At 43.5% G+C, this 22219-nt stretch overlaps 1 protein-coding gene across 3 annotated transcripts in view; it reads right to left on the minus strand.

The window, feature by feature from the left end:
* Positions 1 to 1013: 1013 nt before the first annotated feature.
* The window catches only part of PIBF1 (progesterone immunomodulatory binding factor 1), a 45514-nt gene continuing 24308 nt past the window's right edge, over positions 1014 to 22219 (minus strand). For 2 of the 3 annotated variants that reach the window (XM_068135492.2, XM_068135491.2), the window contains exons 10-17: positions 20417 to 20582; positions 18608 to 18758; positions 18030 to 18114; positions 17745 to 17847; positions 16390 to 16520; positions 10145 to 10229; positions 9864 to 10004; positions 1014 to 1542 (exon numbers count right to left, since the gene is read on the minus strand). In XM_068135492.2, the coding sequence (XP_067991593.2) occupies positions 1489 to 1542; positions 9864 to 10004; positions 10145 to 10229; positions 16390 to 16520; positions 17745 to 17847; positions 18030 to 18114; positions 18608 to 18758; positions 20417 to 20582 (916 nt within the window). In that variant the 3' untranslated portion in view covers positions 1014 to 1488. Of the gene's footprint in view, positions 1543 to 9863; positions 10005 to 10144; positions 10230 to 16389; positions 16524 to 17744; positions 17848 to 18029; positions 18115 to 18607; positions 18759 to 20416; positions 20583 to 22219 lie in introns of all 3 variants that reach the window. The other variant, XR_013621369.1, reaches the window with a different exon arrangement.

Here is a 22219-nt window from a genome sequence, read left to right on the forward strand (position 1 = left end):
TTTTTAAATTCATTTTCTCAGCAAGCGTTGGTCCAATTGACATGAATTTTATCTTTTTTGCAATTGTTGGGGCTGTATGTGTTGCTGTTTCATTTTCCTGTGTGGCATCTTCCATTCACACCTGTTTTTGGAAAGTCTTTGCAAGGTGAGTTGGAGTTTATTGTGTTCATGTTTGTTTACAAATTTCATCCGATAGTCTGTTGAGCATTTCACGTACTCAGCTAGTTCTCCACTCGTCGCTCTGTGTACCTGGTTGAGTTCCATCAGGCCGCTCCCTCCCTCTTGTCTCAACAGGTACATTCTTGGGATGCATTGATTTTTATAAAACATTTTGTGGATGAACATTGGTATTAGAACAAGGAGTTTTCTTGTTTTGATGTCCAACTTGTTGATTTCTGATTGGGGCCAGTTTATTATTCTGCAGCTATATTAGAACATTGGTATTGTGAGCTGGTTTATGGCTTTGATTTTGTTTCTTGGGGAGAGGTATGTTTTCATGATCAGCTTCCTTCTACGTAGATATTCTTTGGCGATTGTTTTGTGCATTTGTTCGACATATTTGGTGGCCCTCTTCTACTACGACGTATTTGTATGATGCTTTGTATTTTAACTGCTGTATTGTTGTTTCAAGGTTAATTTTTATGTTGTCTGTTTTTGTTGGTTTACCTTGTACAAATGTGCATTTTACGGTGTAAATATAGAGGGGGGGAAAAAAAAATCTGATTTAATGCAATTTAATTCCAGGCTATAAGGCAACAAAAGGTGAAAAAATTGAAAGGCGGTGTGGACTTTCTATATGCACTGTACAGTGTACATACATACCAACCAAAGTACTTGCGAATCTTCGATGTCGTAAATTACAAAGGGACAAACGAGAGAAAACAATGTCCGTCCACCTTAGATGGCAGAGGTAATAATTTGAGTAACATTAATTGTGGTAAGTCTAAACAAATTGAAGTTTGTTTAAAAAAAAAAAAAAAAATTATATATATATATATATATATCAAAGTAAATGCAATATAATTAAAATGTTTATTTTGTAATGTTGTACAGTAAAGTTAGAATTCTACAGATATATTGTTTTTGAGTATTCAACACATTGTAAGAAAGCAAAACCACAATAGGTTAAGCTTGTGTACATCAGTGTTATGGCAAATAGACACACTGAGTGCAGTGCTTTCTGTTGGTGGTTTGGTTTACTGTGCACCTTGCATTGCTAAAAAAAACAAATCTTAACCACATCAGTGTGATGTAAGAACTGATGACACCGCAGTTAGCTCACATCTTGTCCAGTGATTAATGTAGAGTTTATCCAAAGTTCTACAAAGGTGAACCCATAATTTATTTGTCTCCAAGTGGTAAAGAACAATGCAAGTAACGATGCAGGAGTAACAGGTCAGGAGATGGAACTTCATTTGAAGTTTGTGGTAGTTGTTCTGAAGGAACAGGAGTAGCTCAAGGAATATACCTGAGTGCAAGCGTTGAGCATCACCGGCCGTGTTTTTGTAACTTGCTGCGTATTGCAGGACGAATCGCCTTGGTCTGATAAAAAAAAAAACAAGTACAGATACATTCAGAGTGCACCGCCCCCATGCCAAACAATTAAATATACCGCAGTGCAGCTCATAGAGACTGCATTGGGAGGGAGAGGTGTACAATAATTGATTGATTAATTGTATCATTGAAATCAAGAAAAGATCATCATAAAATATTTTCTTAATCAATTGGCTAATAGCATAACTAAACCACTCGTGCTTCATTCGAAGATGTATCTTTCAGAAATTTAATTAAATAAGGCATTAATAAAAAAAAATGAATCGATTACGTGATTAATCAATAAATCAAAAATACCCTTTGTAGCCACATCATTTGGTCACTGTCATGTATAAATATTAGCTTCCAAGCTCAAAAGGTGCCTGAGATATTGCCCAGATGAGAAAATAAATAAATAATTAATAATGAAAATAAATAAATAATAATCGTAAAAAAAATTAAATAGTTAATCAATTGGCTCATAGAATACATAAACCACCACCATTTCATCCGAATCTGTAACTTTAAAAAAAAAAAAATTAAGTCATTCATTGAATAATTAAATAATTAATGGATTAATTCATTAATCAATAAATCATGAATACCCTTTACAGCCAAATCACTTGGTCATTGTCATGTCCAAATATTAGCTTCCTAGCTCAAAAGGTGCCTGAGATATTGCCCAGAGGAGAAATAAAATTAATAAATAATTAATAATGAAAACAAGCATTCTGAGTATTGCGCTGCAATACATGTCCCCTACCGGCAGTCTGTCGTCCGGAAAACTGTTGGGGAAATTCCCAAGGGTTATTTACCCACTGGTTCTGAATCGTTCCCAATCGCTAATTACCTCAGAACGGGCTCACCTGTGATTCGCACTCGGGACTTCGATTTATACACCTTGCAGACAGGTCAGCAGAAGCACGACAAAATAAGTTGTTGATAAAGAACCTTTCGAGTCGCTAAATATCAGTAATTTATTATATTTTCCGGTTCACGATCAATGATCGATGTGTATATATATGTTGCTCGGCTTGGCTCCGCCCCTCCCGAAAGCACGCGCTGTCGCGCTTTTGATGTTCGCGAGACGAGGCTGAAGGCGCGCGGTGCGGCTTGGAGAACTCCAGAATAAACAAGAGATATCCATTTAAAAAAAAAAAAAATTCGTTTAATTAACGATATCTGCCAAACCACGTGCCCTATCGCAAATTCCAAAAGGACATTTTAGTAGACTGACATGCTGAACAGATCTGTGAAGTTTCCCCTCGATTGGATCAAAAATGAGGGAGGAGCTCGGTTTTAAAGGTTCATGCTTAAAAACGTCATAACTCTGAAACCATGTGACGCATGACGTCATGCTCGCATTTTTTGTTCGTCATGGGTATGCGATTCCGCCTGCAGTTTGGCCTCGATCTGTTCAGCCATTGCAGAGAAAAAGCGGGTGTCGTGTTTTCACGAAAAACAATATGGCGGCCGAACCACGTGACCTGCGACGTCATAATTACCATTAAAATATTCTTCAGACCGAGTCCCTCCTAAGGTGAAAATTTGATCTCAATCGGTCCTATTATTGCAGAGAAAATCTTTTTTAATGGAAATTAAAACTTAAAATGGCACTGAGTTGAGGATCATCAGAATTATCAGAATTCCCAAAGTTCAAAGTGCCATAACTTTGTGTAAAATGATCGAAACGTCGTGAAGTTCGAACTTGATCTAACTTATCATGAGGAAACCATGTACAAAGTTTGAAATCATTAGCATTAAGAGTTTAGAAAAAAAAGTCCGGAAAACTGTTCTTTGCGTGACGGACTGACAGACTGACATTCTGTCAGTCTGACGGACGGAGGGACGGCGTGCAAACCTATCGTCCCCTCCGGTGTACACCGACCGGTAGGGGACTAATAAAGAAATAATAATCATAAAAAAGTGAAATAATTAAGCAATTCGCTAATAGAACACGTAAACCACCACCATTTCATCAGAATCTGTAACTTTAAAAAAAAAAAATTCTCATTAATCGAATAATTAAATCATTCATCGATTAATTGATTAATTTATTAATCAATAAATCAAATATATATTTTACAGCCAAATCACTGTCATTGGCATGTCCAAATGATCCACCATGCGGTAACCCGGGTTGCCCCGTGATTTTTAATCATTTTACAGAATTAATCTATTTTAGGGGGAGTGTAACTAGGGCTGTCAACCGAGCCGAGACCGGGACGAAATCCCGGCGGTTTAGGCTTTCGAGACGGTCTCGGGACGGTCCCGAGATAAATTGACTGACGCAATTTCTCGGTAAAAAAATCCCGGTTAAAATTCCAACTTCTCGCAGATATTTTCCATAATAGAGGCATTTATTGAGCCTTGCTTTCATTACTCTGCTTCTGCACAAGCATCATTTTTCGCAAGTGCAGCTGAACTGACACAAACGATGATAGATAAAGTAAACTCACTGTTCCAGGATTTTCCCCTTGTCAACAAACAATGCACTGCAAACGAATCCGGATTCCGAATCCGGATCTTCACCAACATCTAATCATGTCGTCCTAGTCACACACGCTGCATCTCCACAAAATTTCGTCCGAATCCGTCCACAACTTTTTGAGATATTGTGTTCACAAACAAACGGACAAACAGACAGGAGTGAAAACATAATCTCCATCGACCTTTGGTGGCGGAGGTAACGAAATCAGGATGAAGGTCACAATGAAAATCCGCCTCATCACGACTTTATTTAAACCGTTGAATCCTTCCGCTGTATCACTCCGCCTCGCCCCGCCTTACGCTGCGGTCACGTGTCCGTCCTTGGAGACGAGTTACGGAATGTGGTTGCTATGGTCTTTTGCACATTAATATCGAGGGACTCGCTCGAGGCTCCGTGAATGGAGGGACGATGTTTATTTAGATTAAAAACACGTTTATAACGGATTATTCTACACACAATGTATTAATACAAGTACAATACATTATGTAGTTTTATGAAATGAGTTTTTGATGAACGTTTATGTTTTAATTGCAACTCTAAATCTATAAATTGTAAGAATCCCTCGGGGTTTGGTGTGACGGTTTGAATGTGAAAGTATTTTGGTTATCTTATCTCCACTTTAGGCCTGATAAGTTGATTACGTTTACTTTAGTCACAGAGTCAAAATAAGGAGGGGGGGGGGGGGTGATCACTACACCGCCTGCTTTATAATTTACTAGCAGAAGTACCCGGCATTGCCGGGCGGGGGAGGGGAGGGGAACGCGGGGGGGGAGGGAGCGAGCCCCTTGGCGATCACAACTCACAAAATGATAATGAAACTCCAACCGGGACTCGAATATGCCTGGGCAGAAACATTTTCTCCCTCTCTCTGACATTCCGAGCAAGAAATTACACGACAATACAAACTGTAATGAGATAACCCGGTCCCATCGGTGGCCGATCATCTGCATGTAGGCGGTGTATTTTATTTCATCCCGGTAAATGGAAGCTAAGTCGGAATTTAAGTACTCAACATCAGAAATGAATTTTTTTCATGGTTGTTTATATATTGTAATGAAATTCCATTATTTTTGAAGCCTTATTATTTATTTTTTTATTTTTTTATTTTTAAAAAAAAATTTTTTTCTTTTTTACTTTGCCGGAAACCGAGCCGAGCCGAGATCCCGTTATGAAAATTGAAAATTTATCGAGACGGTTCCGAGACGGGATTTTGAATCTAGCTAACACCACTAAGTGTAACCTATTTTAGGGGGAGTGTAACCTAGTGTAATCTATTTTAGGGGGAGGACTTCCGGCTTCCGGTTCCTCGGGCGAGTGAAGCGCACTTTGAGCTCTCCACGGCATCGAAGTTTAAGTGTTTTCCCATTCTTGTCTTTGTCAAATTTCCACTGGTTATTTTGCTGTGTACGTGTTGTGTGTTTCTGGTTGGTATTGGTTTGTAATTCGTACACACTTGTGTGTAGTTAATCGTTTTCTGGGTCGTACCTCGTGCGCGGCCTGGTAACTTGGGGCTTCCTTCCCCCCGTCGGTGTTTTGTCGATTTGGGTTCTTTCCTTCGCTGTATTGCTTGTTTCTTTTATTTTATTTTCTCCCCCTCACCTCACCTCCCTAGACAAAGAATTCTATATTGATTCTTTCTCTCCTCCCGGACACGTTGCTTGTTCGCTCTCCTCCTCGTCTCGACTTGTGCACCGCCCCCTGTATCTCGTTTTTCTTCCGCCCCTGCTCCTTCTTTCTCAAATCCACGTTCTCGCTTGGAGACTTTTCCCAGATTGTTTTTCATGGTTTTCATGGTTCTGTTTGGATATTGTTGGAATATGTTTAAACCGCAGCCGTGATGCTGACGCCGCCCCCCCCCCCCCGAATTTCCATGTTTTAAACGTTTCCCAGTGTGTACCCTGGTCAGAATAGGTACACCGTATCCCTGCGTGTCGTAAGAGACGACTAAGAGGGTTGGCGTCAGGAAGGGCATCCGGCCATAAAAAACATTGCCTCAAAAAGAGAACCATGACAATTACAACTACATATGGGCAGGGTGCAGCCCAAAGTGGAGATCGGTTTCTGAGGTTTGGGACATGGAATGTAGGGACAATGACAGGGAGATCAGGAGAAGTGGTGGAAGTATTGGTCAGAAGAAGAGTGGACATATGTTGTGTGCAAGAGACGAGATGGAAGGGAAGTGGTGTGAGAATGGTGAAGGGTAGGCAGGGACAGAAATACAAGTTTGTGTGGCAAGGGTGCCGGGAGGGCGTGAATGGTGTTGGTGTCCTGTTTTCTGAGGACTTTGTAGACAGTGTGGTGAGTGTGACTAGAGTGAGTGATAGGTTGATGATGGTGAAAATGATGATTGGAAAGCTCTTGGTGAACGTCATCTCGGGATATGCTCCGCAGGTTGGTCGGAGCGATGAAGAGAAGGACAAGTTCTGGTGTGCGATAGAGAAGCTGATGGAAAACGTGAAAGATGAGGAAGTTGTTGTGGTGGGAGGAGACCTGAATGGACATGTGGGAAGGAGTATGGATGGTTTTGAGGGAGTTCATGGGGGTTATGGATATGGTGTGAGAAATGGAGAAGGTGAAAGGATTTTGGAGTTTGCTGATGGAGCTGATTTGTTAATTTGTAATACTCAGTTCCAGAAAGAGGATAATAAGCTTGTTACATACACGTCAGGTGGGTCGACGACAACCGTTGACTACCTGATGTTGCGTAGGCGAGATAGGGGGCACCTCCGGGACACAAAGGTGATCCCGGGGGAGGAGGCTGTTTCACAGCACCACTTGGTTGTCTGCGACATAAGGGTGAAAGGTGCGAGGAGAGCGCGGCGGGTGAAGTACCAACCAAGAATGAAGGTGTGGAGGTTGAAAGAGGTGACAGTAAGGGAGGCATTAAAAGAGAGGCTGAGTAGGGTCGAGGAAAATGTGGTTGAGCTTGAAAGTGGTTGGATGTCGATGAAAGCTAGTCTGTTGGGAGCCGTTGGTGAGGTATGTGGATGGACAAAAGGACCACCGAGGCACTCGGAAACATGGTGGTGGGATGATGAAGTTTGAAAGAGGATTGACGAGAAGAGGAAGAAGTTCAAGGAGTGGCAGAAGGTGAAGGGTACGGGAGCAGAAACAGCAGAGCATGAAAGTTATAAGGCAGCCAGGAAGGCTGCAAAGAAAGAGGTAGCAAAGGCGCAGGAGGCATGTAGGAAAATGTTCGGAGAACGCTTGAATTCGGAAGAGGGTCAGAAAGCAGTATTCAGGATTGCAAAGCACATAGCGAAAGAGAGGTGTGATGTGATGGGGGTGAGTTGCTTGAAGGATGAAGTGGGACAAATCGTTGTCGACCCAGATGGAATTAAAGGAAGATGGAAAAGATATATGGAAATGCTGTTGAATACAGAGAATGAATGGGATGGCAACATGGAGAGTAACCCAGTTTTAGGACCGGCAGAGAAGATAACTGAGAAGGAAGTTGAGGAAGCGATAAAAGCAATGAAGAGTGGAAAAGCGGGAGGGCCGACGGGAGTTGTGGGAGATATGTTGAAGGCAGCAGGAAGTTGGGGTGTGAAGAGAATGACAGAGATGTGTAATCTGGTGGTGAAAGAAGGCCGCATTCCAGTGGATTGGGAACTGAGTACCCTCGTCCCTCTATACAAGGGGAAAGGTGACCCTCTGGAGTGTGGCTCGTACCGAGCGATAAAGTTATTTGAGCATGGAATGAAGGTATTGGAAAGGGTGTTGGAGAGGAGGATAAGGAAGAAAGTGAAGATCGACGAAATGCAGTTTGGATTTATGCCAGGAAGAGGAACGACAGATGCGCTTTTCATTGTGAGGCAGTTGCAGGAGAAGTACATGGAGAAGAGGAAGAAGTTGTTTTTTGGGTTTGTTGATCTGGAGAAAGCATTCGATAGGGTTCCACGCAAAGTATTGACATGGGCATTGAGGAAGTTAGGAGTGGAGGAATGGAGGAATGGTTGATCAGAGTAGTGATGGCAATGTACAAAAGAGCGCGCACAGCTGTAAGGACGGGAACAGTGGTGAGTTTGAGGTGAAGGTGGGAGTGCATCAGGGGTCGGTACTAAGTCCACTACTATTTGTAGCTGTGATGGAGGAGCTGGCTCAGAACGTAAAGGAGGGTTTACCGTGGGAGTTGTATGCAGATGATCTAGTGTTGATTGCGGAAAGTATGGATGGACTGAAGGAAAAGATGAACAAGTGGAAGGAATGTATGGAGACAAAAGGTCTGAAGGTGAATATCGGAAAGACGAAGGTGATGGCAAGTGGTAAAGCATGTGGTGAGGTGGAAAGAACTGGGAAGAGGCCGTGTGCTGTATGCAGGAAGGGTGTCGGAGTGAACTCCATTCAATGTACAATGTGCGCTGAGTGGGTTCATCAAAAATGTAGTGGTCTGAGAGGGTCATTTACCAGTGTGGCAGCTACATTCAAATGTAAGGTGTGCACAGAGGGAGCTGCAGATGGAGGAAATGTTGAGTTGGATCTTGGAGACGGCGTGAAGCTGGAAGGTGTGAAAACATTTTGCTACCTTGGAGACATGCTGAATGGAGAAGGTGGCTCAGACTCGGCAACGGTTGCTCGAGTGAGATGTGCATGGAAGAAGTTTCGGGAATTGAGTGGCGTGCTGATGAGGAGGAGAGTGTCGCTGAAGCTGAAGGGAAAGGTGTATGCTGCATGTGTGAGAAGTGTTATAATTTATGGGAGCGAGACATGGGTAATGAACGTAGAGCAGCAACGAAGGCTGGAAAGGGTGGAAATGCGAATGGTTCGATGGATGGGCGGAGTATCGTTGAGAGAGAGGAAGACAAATGATGAATTGCGAAAGATGATGGGAATATTGCCTGTGATTGATGCTGTGAAGAGGAACAGGTTGAGATGGTTTGGTCATGTGTTGAGGAAGGATGAAATTGACTGGTTGAGAAGAGTGATGGAAATTAACGGAGAAGGAAGTAGAGGACGGGGAAGACCGAGAAAGACTTGGCTAAAGATGGTGGAAGAAGAAATGCGGGCAAGGGGGTTAACAAGGAGAGATGCAGAAAATAGGGCAAAATGGAGAAGATTGTCATGGGGACCGCAAGGCTAACCCCCGCTCTAGCAGGGAAAATGGCCTTAAAATGCATGTTGTTGTTGTTGTTGTAACCCCTGGGTTTGTGTGATCGGAAAATCCTTTGTGTCACACAAAGACACAAAGGATTTTCCTATCACATGAACACGGGTTACACTCCCCCTAAAATAGATTAATTAATTATGTAAAATGATTAAAAATCACGGGGCAACCTGGGTTACCGCGTGGTGGATCAAATATCATCTTCCTAACTCAAAAGGTGCCTGAGATCATGGCCGAAGAGAAAGGAAATAAATAAGTACTTAATTAATCGCTAATAATTAAATAACTCGTCAATTAATTTATTAATCAAAAAATAACGTTTTTGACAAAGTACTTGCTCACTATTGTGCCGAAATTTGAGATTCCTAGCTCAAAGGATGGCTGAGATATCGCCCGGACAAACAAGAAAGAAAACAAGAAAACCAGAGTGAAAACTGAGTACTCCCTTTCAGCGTGCGTCACTGCCGAGCCCCATTCGGTGCCCAGCAATGACGTTATGCAGCGCCTGGAGATGGCATAGGAAAGGAGCGGTGTCCAAAATACTTTGAATTAGAAAGGAAAAGGTGGTTGAATGGGTGTGGTGAGATGGAGAAGGAAACTCTCCCTCTTCACATCATCATTTCCTCTCTATTCCTCCTCCACTCCACAATTACCCACCTCGCCCTACTTCTCACACACAGCTGTAATGAAGTATAGACAAGAACCTGAGGCGAGAAGAGAAGGAAACTAACGTACAAAACGTGTGGGACGTGGTCGCCTCTCGTCGTGAGTTTCCGCCATGGACTTCAAATTTCCTTCGTCCGTTGTCATCCGGCTGTGCAGTCCATCGATCCCATCACGCATAGCAAGCACCATCCTCTTCATCACCGCAACTTCCTGTCAGGTCACACACCAGCTAAGCATTTACCACTGCAGTGGATCACATCTAAACCACCTCACAGAGTAATCTTTTTGTGGCCAATCAAAGGCATTTGCGGACGCCAAACTAACGGTGACAAGCGACCTCAGGTACTAACCTCGTGTTGGTTAAGTAGCCTCTCCAAATCAGCTGCCATGTCGTCTTTGGCGTGCTGTAGGGCAGCCTTTTCTTTCTGGCACCGTCTGTCAGAAACATGAAATGACATGTTCTCGAGAAAAACCCAAACACTTCATTAACATTTGAATTTTGCATTAAAGGGGAACCCAAACCCTCAGATCACCTCAACGCTAATCTATCCCTTGATAGCCGACAAAATAGATATGATGTCTCTTTCCGATTTATAAAGTCGGTAATTTTATTATTAAAAGTTGAAATAATCTTCACGATTAGCCGTGATGTCGCACCATGAAGTCGACCGCCACTTCTGTATTGCTTACTGGTTACGTCGTATGATTGAACTCAAACAGCGATAAATTTTCCTGTTTCTACAAATATGCCTAGTTGATGCACCCTTGGAGGTTGTAGTAAAACAGACGGTTTCATGCTACACAATGGCCGAAAGATCCGAGGGTTGCCAGAAATTGCAGGAGGTTTGTCCGAAATGCCCGAGTGTGGATCAAGCCTTCAAAATGTTCGCTTTTGTGCTTGGATCATTTTACAGAACACTGTTATGAAGCATGTGATGGCTAGATATTGTGGTTATTTGCCATGATTGAGAGAAACAGCCACGAGTAAGCAGAAGAAGCAGCCATCGCTCAAAACTGTAAGCATCCAACACCACTCCCCCTCCACAATCCCCCATCAACGCTCACCCTGGCTAACAATACCCACAACCATCCCACACCTCTCCTGCACCATCCCCCATCAGCCATTACCCCCACAATACTCGCCATCAACCCACACCTCTCCCCACCCCCATCCTCTTTGCAATCAACCGTCACTAGCTAACAATACCCACGACCACCCCACACCTCCCCTCCACCATTCTCCCACAATCCTACTTCACTGGGACAGAACATCAATACAGCAAGACACAGCACAGACATGGCATGGCATGGCATGGCATGGCATGGCATGACTGGCACGGTACAATGGCATCCCGGGAAAGTATGAAACTGAATGATCCTGTAACATAAAGGACACCGGGTCAGCCTGCGATGGTGGGACAAAGCATTCATTGCCCATTAGATTGGCGGTGTCCTAGTGTGCCTGGGCAGTGTCTGTGCTGTGTCTTGCCATGTCCGTGCTGTGTCGTGTCCGTATTTCTTCTGGAGTAATATAATTGATTTATCAATTAATACAGCGTCCCTGATAAACCGTGAACTGAACGGAAAAACAAAACCCACCAATCTGTAGTGAACATTGCGAGTTTTCATCTTCACAACGAACATAACACCACCATCTTCACTAACACCATCGTCGTCTGAATTTAAAATGATACGGCTCCAAAAATTCCCTCAAAAGTGTTTCCATTACTAATTTTGTCTCCAATAGTTTCTTCACAATCCCACTGAGTAGTTTCAACATGCTGAGAACCTTTAGAGTTGCTGATGATGGTGGAATCAGTATCGGAATCCGAGCTCGACGGTAAAACCGCCATTTGGATGAAAGTGAGATAAAAAAATAAAAAAACTCCCTTCAAATTAAACTGTGATGAATGATTTTTCCATGGTTATGTGTTACCGTATCTAAAAGTTTTACTTTAAAAGTTTTTGAACAGTTTTACTGCACACTAAATTTTGCCGGACACGAGTGGGAATCAGGCCAAATGGCATTCAGGGTCCGAGTCCTCGAGAGTCGAGTGCGAGTCCCCCAAAAAGTGGACTCGAGTCCTACATCACTGATAACAACCACGATAACGTGATTATGTGGTGCTTAAAATATGTCGTCCCGTCAGCAGTGATGAGCCAAATGTTTAGAGCAGGCGATTTCCAAACTGCCGACCTGGCGACGCGTGGGACGCAGAGAGGATGGACATGCACTTAAAGTTGGGATTAATAATAATTTATTTACAATAATAAATAAGGAATATGGAATGTTGGAGAAACATGACAGACGTTTGTTTTGTCAGTAGGACCTGCACTCTGCACATAATGCTGACGGTACAAACAAACAGACATTTAAACGTGAATTGAAGAGATTGCATGAAATTTAATGAAAATCTATATTGTAAAAGGAGCAATGTCTGTTCGTTTGTCATGTTATAACTTGAGAACGGATTTCAATAAATTCAACTACAGTGGATTCAGTGAAGTCCCGGGAAGGTTTGTGATGCAATTTTGTTTTTAAACGGGTACGTGGGCACACGTGTTGAAACCGCAAGCGCCAACTTGTGACTGGTTATCCCTGCATGGAGGGCAGGATTTCACAGGAATCCTTTTTTGTTCTTGCTGCATAGATTAGCCATCACAGCTATGCCGAAGAAAGGGAAAGCCCTGTTATTGTTGTTTTTTTAGCATTTAGGCAAAGGTAGAGACGAGGAGACCTCAGAGTTTGTTTGGCGTGCATATAAGGCACCGGCCATGTCAAGAAACGGTTTGATCAAAACAAAGAAGAGAGGGGGAGGGTGAGAAATTATTTTTATTTTGATCTTCCTCTTAGTGTGCTGTTGTGTATCATTCACAATTCAGTATCTGAAAAGGCTGTGATGAATATCCTGTGAACAATCTCCCCCTCCTCATACACCGCCTAATTTTATTTTTTCCCATTAACAAAATCTTTTTTAAAATTTATCTTTTCCAATTACACAAAGATTGATATTCCGGTGAGCAAAGCGACGGGACTTTATATCCTTGTGATATTTAAAACACATACTCATCGTGCAATTGTAATGTGATCAATGCAAATAAATAATTATACGATGGCAGGTACGAGGTAGAATTGCGAGACCGCAACAAATTGGTAAATGGCACCGTTCGACTGGAAGAATCGTCCACCGTAACAAAACGGTCCGTTCCCGGACCTCTCCGAAAGCCTCGCGAATGCTTCCAGGTGTTGCATAGATTGTCAAAAACCCCGGAAATTTCGCGACTTTATCGGTATTTTAGCCATTTTCCTCTGTTCTCCCAACATGGAAAACACATTTGGAATTTCCCGGAGTTTTCCGGGTAGCATGGGGACACTGGGCATTGTGATTGTGGATATGACAGGTCCGAAGATGTCATTGACTTCACACCGCAGTAAGCACCAACATGGCGGTCATAATATAGAAATTGTGGGTGGTCAGGCGAACTCTCCAACCAATGTTTGGAGCACGCACACGCATGCGCACACACACACACCTCGTTTTTTCATTTCTGTTCCTCACATTCACAATTCTGGCTCTCTTCACAAACACACATACATATATATGCACATATATACATCCACACACACATACAAACACACACATACATATTGTTACAGATCTGGGACGACGGCTCTCCCGTTAGCAAGGGGGTTAACCCCTTGTCCGTTATACTGGCCGTCGCCGATCCTGGGGGTCTGTGACGTCACTGGTGGTCAGCCACGACCAGGGTAATCGGGCCAGAGACCCAAAAACAGACCCCCCGAATACCTGCTTACCGTGACCTCCCAACCAGCGAGGAGACAGCCCCGCCCGAGTCGCGACGGTAATGGACACGCCGAGCGAAGCGAGTCACGACCCAGGCCGTTAACAATTACTAACCCGATTATAGCGGTTTTAATCGTGCCACGTAAACCAATGGAAAGAAAAGACTAAAGCAACTGGATGGAGACGAAACCAAAGCTTGGAGAAAAAGCACACATTTATTATAACAACTACCAGAGGAAAAGAAAGATCAAAGCTGTACAAAGGTAGAAGGATATAAAAAGAACACAGGACAGCCTTATCTATACAGTCTTACTTATACCCAGGACAGAACAAAGCCAGACTCACACGGGGATGATGACAGGAATGGCCGGAGAAGGTCCGTTCAGCTGGCAAAGGCGGCCGGTTCGGCTCGTTCAGCCGTCGAGGTTCCGTTCCGACTTTGCGCCGTTGGTTTGGAGCGAACCCGACAACCGCTGGAACCAACGTGGTTGCGTCGACGCCACGACTCTCTCTCTCTCTCTCTCTCTCTCTCTCTCTCTGGGGATAATACTGGGTTTCCCCTCGCAGGTAAGGCACGATCTTTCTGCTGCGCGCTCGTCACCTCTGCTGGTCTCAACGGCTCGTCTCCTCCCAACTCTTCATGCGCGATCCTCGAACGCATATATTAAGTGGGGTCGTGACACGCCCTCGGCCGTTTGGGGCCCGCCCACGTGCTCTGTTTGTAGCCTTATTTGGTAACGGAGCTGAACAGCTCCGCCCTTGTGGCGAGCCACGGTCACGCCTCTTCTCGGCGACCCCGCCTTCTTGTCCAATACAGAGCACGGAGCACATGTTCAAAATGGCGGAGAATGCAGCTTTCAAACCAAGGCCAGTTGAGAGGGCGCGCAGCCCATGCTTGTCGAGCTGCTTTGCAGAGAGAGAGAGTTTGCTGGGGTATGGAATCATTGAAGGGGAGCTATCCTTATTTGTTAATGCAACGTGGTGTCAATCTAGTGGACACCGAGCCTTAATTAAACATAGAATAGGAAATAATTAGCAAGATGATTCTAAGATTGGCTGCGTGTTGCGATGGCCTAGGGTGCGATATTTAATAATTAATAAAAGGGGATTATATTACAAAGGGGGATATTTACAAGTGAAGGGGGGGGGGTTCCCAAATCTGTAACAATATCTTGTTTTTTTGTTTGTTTGTTTGTTTCTCACAATTCTATCTCTTAGGATTTTCAATTCTTATTTAAAAATGCATTTAATTAATTGTACAGTATTGGTTGTTCCTAAACTTAAATTGAAATAATTTAAAGGGTTTCTGTAAATGATAAAATGATATCTGTAAAACACACACACACACACCTCCTTTTATAGTATTGATCATCCGTGAGCTATCTAGCCTGGGTTTGAATCCCAACCCAGCTCTAAACTGTCATCCTGGTGTTTCACAGACAGGGAGATAAATCTGTGTCATTCCTCGGAAGGACGTTATAACTGTACATACCATCTGCCGGAATTCGTTGGTGGATGTTAATGACCCCACCACGTCCTTCAAAAATAGGCGTGTTATCTAGCACCCTGAATAAATTACTAATTCTACTCTAACTGCTGGGAAGGCAATGGCAAACCCCCTGGTGGTACTGTGTCCAGGGACTGTTTTGCATGTGCGGATGCTCTGTAAAGAGTATGGTAAATTGATGATGATTATTCAAAGTCAAATTTCTGATAACTCTGCCATTATAACTTACTAGTGAGAAGTCACTGTTCGCAAATAAACGGGTACGTTCACGTATAGAAACATCGATCTGTTGGTCCGTGGCGAATCTGCATATGGCGATCCGCGGATTTCACGTTTAGAAAGTCAAAACCATCATGGCATGTCGTCATTCACTTGAACTCGATATCTCTTTTTTCATTCCAAACAACAAAACTCCAATCACAAATTAATCACAAAATAAACTTTTAACAACATTGTTAATGTTTCCTTCATTGTAAAATCTACCAAGTCAACAGTTAAAAGGATTTTGAGCCGATAGGTGTTACGGCCTTGGCAAGATCGATGGAGACAGCGATCTGTTAGCTTATACATCGCCCAAATAGCTATGTGGAATTCTCTCATGTAGAGATTAAACTCGCATCGTTTGAACTTTGGCTGAGGTCATTATTTACTTTTAATGATGTTTATATACGAATCAAAAAGAAGATAATTTGTTTTGGGTCGTCCCTTCCGCATATCTCATGGGATTGTGAGTTGGAGAGACGACCGTGATGGCGGGGAGGGGGTTGGCATTCTCTCAAGCAGGGATTCAACCCATGTCTTTATAAAAGGTCTTTGTCCGAGGTCACAGGGTCCGATCGGTGCAGCCGTGCAGCGATCCGTGCAGCCGTTTGTGCGGCACACGGGAAAATAACGTTATGCGGGAGTCCAAACCTGAAAATGCTGGAGGCCAAAGCTGAAATTGGAAAAACAATATAGCCTATTTTCCTCCAGGAGATCCCAGGATTACCCATCCAAAATATCGTTGCGATCGGTTCAGCCATTTTTGCGGTACCTTCGAACAATGGACGGACAGACAGACAGACAAACAGATGGACATTTGGTGAATTATAGTAAGATTTGTTGGTGCCATTCTCAATTTGTTAACATTCTTAGTTGGATATTTATTCTAATTTAATTTACATCCCGACATGCTGTCTTGTTTCTGAACAATCATAAGAAACCTGAACATAAATATTTTAACGATTTTTTTTTTTTAACCACCAGAAGTGGTCGTCTTGTGAGTGCACAAGTTAGTCCATACCCATAATGCTCCTCCGTGTCGGCGAGTCGCTTCCTGAGCGTGAGGTTCTCGTTCTCTCGCTCACGCGCTCGTTCAATGAGGAACGCATGGGGCTGATGTGTGCTCGCCAGCAATCCGTTCACAGTGTTCAACTACTGGGACAACAGGTTGGTGCAATAAGCCGCGTCTGTCAGCAACGAGTGACAAAACCAAAAAGATGAAGGCAATAATCACATTTCAAAAGCCAAGTATAAAAAAACAACAGCAACTCTGCCTCCCAATCCCACTCAGAAAATGAAGTGTTTGATTTCTGACGTCCTCAACATTCCTGCAAAAGCATCTCAAATCGCAATGCCAAACACACCAAATGAATAATGAGAAGAAAAAAAAAATTCCTCCAGGAATATTTCTACAAATATTCATATTTCTACAAAACATAATATTTCATATTTCTACATAAACATATTTCTACAAAACATAATATTTCATATTTCTACATAAACATATTTCTACAAAATATTTAATAAATATAAAATAAATATTCCAAATGTTCCTACAGGTCGCACAAGATCTGCCAGCAACCTTCTTATGGTTAAACTGCCAAAATCAAGACTCTCTGCTCACCTTCACTCCTTCATTCCTCTTTTTTCCAGCCTCTGGAACAAACTCCCTCACTCTCTTCAATCCCACTCCTCCCTCCAGGTCTTTAAAACAGCTGTTCACCACCATCTCTTATCTTCCCCCATCCAAAACCTTGATCTTTTCTACCCCTGCTAATTTCACCCCCGATCCACTTTTTACAAATACCAACTTCTTTCCTGGAAGTCCTTGCAGTGTCCTTGTGTTTTATACTTCTCCCCCACCACTCCCCCCTCCACCCCCACCCACCTTCTCATGCCTCCTCCCCCCAAGCCCTCTCCCTCCCACAGATCTCCCGATGTCCCTGCTCTCAAATGTTGTGTTTTTGTGCTTCCCCTTCTCTCCCCATCTTGTCTACCGCTCCCCTTATTATATACTTTGTGTGTGTTTGATTTTTTTGTGTGATAAATGTTAGCTCTTTCACGAGCCTCGATCCTGCATACAAAAAAAAGAAAAAGATGGTGAGGACCAGATGAGCAACCACTAGCCGAGAGACCTCACACATCCATGGCGATAAAACAGTTGGCCAAATGCTTTGGCTCCCTTATGGGTCCTGCAATGATTTTCAGAGCCATTGGCTCGACAGCATTCAGGTGGGAAATGTGGGCTCTGGCCTGTAAGAGTGCAACACTATTGTGCTACATGCAAAGTCTTTCTGCCAGCAGCAATCAATATTGGGATCCACTCATGGCCCCTTCCTCAAATGTAAATAAATGCCATACATAAATAATCAGCACCTCTTTGATAATAGTATCCTGTTCGGAGCATTTTTTCTCCAGCTGGGAGCGCAGGTCAGAGTTCAGCCGCTGGAGTTGGAGCACACGGCGTGCCAGCTTTACGCTAGTGTGGATGGGAAAACGTGGAGGAAAACTCAACTCAGAGGTTCATACCTTGCATGAGCAATATCGAAGTGAAGATGGCAAGGAATCCATAGGTTGAGAAGTGGGAGAATAAGACTAGGAAAGCATAATAAAGCAGAAGTGTGTTAAAACCAATGCAAAAAAAGGTAATGTATTTATTACCTTTGCTTGACTCTTCGCCTGGTGGTGCAAGGTACATCACTGGAGGAGAAGATGATCCTCTCGGCCTCAGTCCCATCATCTTCCACTGGCGACACAAGAGTCCCTTTAAATCTATTGCCAATTAAAAAGCCTCTTTGCTTGTGAGGGTGGAGAGTTTAGGTCATGCACAACCATAAATATGGTTGAGCTAGCGGCTAGGGCGCCGGCCTAGGATCCTAGGATCCTGGGTTCGAATCCCGGTCGATCGCTGAATTAACGCCAGCGGGGGTTGACTCAGCCTGTCATCCTTCCGAGGTCGGCTAATTGAGGACCAGTTCACTGGTAATTCCCTGTTTGTCGTTAAAGGCGGCAAAAAGGGTTGGCGTCAGGAAGGGCATCCGGCCGTAAAACATTGCTTCAAAAAGGGGACCGAAAAATATAATCAATGGTGTATGTAAATGTATTGACATCGATAAAAGTCCGCACCCCTTAAACTAATGTATACACAACACACAACAATGTATGTTGGAAATATATATTTATGGCCAAGGGCCTTGTGGTTGGACAGTAAACAACTTTGCAGAAATGGTGAGCATTACCCTCTGCCGCCTGCATCACTGCCTCATCCAGTTCTTTCTCTAGCTGTTCGTAAGGGTCCAGTCGGTGTTGAAGCTCTGCAAGGCGTGCTTTTAGCTCAAGACCTTCACGTTCACGTGCTGCCTCAACTCCGTAGAGTTCTTTGGTGAGCACCTGTAAAGACATAAGCAAGACTTTAGAACTATGATGTTCGAGTTTCAAATAAAGGGGGATGAGTTCAAGGTCGAGAGAGAGGGGTGAAGGAAATGGATTGAAAGATACAAAATCGATCCACAAGAACACCGGGGTGACCAGAGATCATGCGTGGTACCGATTTGGAGGGGCTACTTAACCAACACGAGGGGTGGATTATACTGGGGGATGATTAATTAAATGGAGATTATACAGAGGAGGGTGGGAGGACTAAATCTCCATGCTTTCATTTTTCTGTAAGACTTTTCACTGGGACAGAATTACGGAGTTAAGCCTAGCACTCGGCTAGGCCTCTACGGACGTGCCCATCATCCCGGTGGCCAGCACACAACCTGCTATGTCGCTTCACTCATGGCAGTTGAACACGATAACCCATATATCTCACACGACCTGATTATTTGACGTCCATAGGCGACGGGCTGAATATCAGATGCTCGGCGTCGTACATGGCGGTGCGGTAAGATGCTGTTACGTCAGAAAGGTCACTATAGCATTACGTCTAGCACTAGGCTCGCCCTATATGGCGGTGTATTATTCATGACGATGAGAGTTGCATTTCGCAACTTGGGGAAAAAATGCCTTAACGTCTGATCACTGGGAATGTAAAACTAACTCATAATGTTGATATTTGGTGAATAAGTGGGCGTATTACAAAAGTTAATACTGTGTTGTTAGCAGCAAAGAAAATGTCTCTGGAATTAAAGAAAAATTGCAAATAATGACTGTCAATAAACTGTATACGATAGTTTAAGAAATACAAGTTGTGTTGTTTAATTACCATCAGCGAAGTAACGGGTTCAATGCTAATGTTTCGTAAATTACAATCACCTAGTTGTAAAACACGTCATCCAGGAATCTGCAACAGGCACATCCTCCTCCAATTGCTTTCTATCAAATGGAACGCAGTCCACGTCGATGAAGATCGTTTGTGCCGAGCCCTCATGTCCACCAATGCCAGTTTGATGTACAACGTGGACAACGGACGTGGGATGCTCACGGGCACCTTGGGTCCTCTGCACAATGACTCAACACTTCATCAGATTGGATTGACCAATCAATATAGAGATCGAATGATGAAGACCAATAACCCAGCAAACAAGCGTTATGCCTAGGTCCCCCGTCGGTGAAGTGATGCGAGTTGACAAAGTGGAAGACGCAGAAAACATGGAAGAGTCGATAATATTTGCGAGTGGGTTGGAGATACACCCACACACCAGATTAGAAGTTAGTAGTTCGTTTATTTTTCAAGATATTCCGCTCACAAGGTTCAGACATTTACTTTTCAAGATATCGCGCTCACAAGGTTTAGATATGGTGACAGCCATCTTGGATTTTGACGTGGCGACCTCATTTTCAATAGGGTTCTTCCATATGCCTAGTTGCACCCACACACCAAATTAGAATTCGGTCCTTCGCTTACTTTTATAAAGATATTGCAGTGCACTTACGCACGCACGCACGGACGCACACACGGACGTAGGGGAAAACCATAGTCCCCCTTTCGCTCCGCGGTGCGATGGGGGACAAAAACCAGGATGAGTACCTGGTACAAACAATATACTACTTTAGTAAGGGAAACGTTCTGGTGACAGACCTGCCACCTGGTCAAACATCATTACCTCAAGTTTTTGTTGACTTCTTTCGCACTCCAGGCAACTCTGTTCCAGTGCTTGTTGCACCTCTTCGTGCAGCAGTCGTGAACGCTCTGCTTCAAAGGAGCGCAGTTGCAGTTGTGATTGGAGCTCACCAACACGAGTTTCTGCACTCAGCTGCAGTTTGCGATATCTGCAAAATATAAAACCAGGTGACAGGTAAAAAACTAAAGTGCTCTTTTTATTGCTCAAAGCTTTACCATCCTCATGGAATCAAAGGGGTTGGAGGGGAACGTAAGGGATAATAAGGACGAGAAAGCAGCAGACAGAGGGGCAGCAAGATGATGATGTGGGACAGAAGGATGATGAGGGAATGAATAAAAAAAAGATGAAGGATGAGGAGGTGGCAGAAAACAGAAATGTTAGAAACTGATGTTGCACATGGATGAAGACAAGACTGAAGTAGAGGAAAGACAAAGAGGTAGAATAGACAGACAAAATGGAACAAGCAAGGTGATGACAGAGAGACAAATAGGAAAAAGCAGGAGGCAGCAGTGTACGAGGCAGGCAAGCCAAATGGGAGGACGACGTCAAAACAATGTTGGATTTCAAAAACTTCTGCAAAGTTTCAGAAATTACAGTTCCTTCAGAAAGTATTCACACCCCTTGACTTTTTCATATTTGTTGTGTTACTGTCTGAATTTAAAATGGATTAAAATGAGATTTTTTTTTGTCACAAATCTACACATAATATCAAAGTTTTTACTTTTAATTTTAGAAATTGTTGCAACATAATTAAAATGAAATACAGAAATATCTAATTTACATAAGTATTCAACCCCCTGAGTCAATACTTCATACAAGCACCTTTGCCAGTGATTACAGCTTCGAGTCTTCTTGAGTATGTCTGTATCACCTTTGCACATCTGGATTTGGGGAGTTTCCCCCATTCTTCCTTGCAGATTTGCTCAAGCTCTGTCAAGTTGAATGGTGAGCGTCGGTCAACAGAAATCTTCGTCTTTCCATAGATTCTCAATTGGTTTCAATCTGGGCTTTGGCTGGGCCACTCAAGGACTTTCACATTCTTGTTCTGAATCCATCCTAACCAGGCTAACCCCCGCTCTAGCAGGGGAAATGGCCTTAAAATGCTTGTTGTTGTTGTGTTGTTGTTCTGAATCCATCCCAATGTTGCTTTGGCTGTGTGCTTGGGGTCATTGTCCTGTTGGAAAGTAAATCTTTGCTGCAGTCTAAGGTCGTTTGCACTTTGAAGCAGGTTCTCCTCAAGGATTTGCCTGTATTTGGCTTCATTCATTGTTCCCTCTATCCTTACAAGTCTCCCGTCCCAGCCGCTGAAAAACATCCCCAGAGCATGATGCTGCCACCACAAGCTTCACGGTAGGGATGGTGTTAGATGAGTGATGAGTTGTGCTCGGTTTCCACCAGACATAGCGCTTTGCATTCAGGCCAAATAGTTCAATTTTGGTCTCGTCAGACCATATAATATTTTGCCTCATGCTCTCATAGGCTTTCATGTGCCTTTTTGCAATCTCCAGGCATGCTGTCATGCGTCTTTTTCTCACAAGTAGCTTCTGTCTGGCCATTTCCCCATAAAGCCTAGACTTATAAAGTGCTACAGAGACTGTTGTCCTTCAGGCAGGTTCTCCCATCTCAACCAAGTAACTCTGTAGTTCTGTCAGAGTGGTCATTGGGTTCTTGGTCACCTGCCTGACCAAGGCCCTTCCTGCCAGATTTCTCAGTTTGGTCAGACGGGCAGCTCTAGATAGAGTCGGGGTAGTTCCATATTCTTTCCATTCCCTAATGATGGAGCTT

This window comes from Myxine glutinosa, chromosome 14 (genome assembly GCF_964187855.1).
Source record: "Myxine glutinosa chromosome 14, kmMyxGlut1.1, whole genome shotgun sequence".
NCBI classification, from domain to species: domain Eukaryota; kingdom Metazoa; phylum Chordata; class Myxini; order Myxiniformes; family Myxinidae; genus Myxine; species Myxine glutinosa.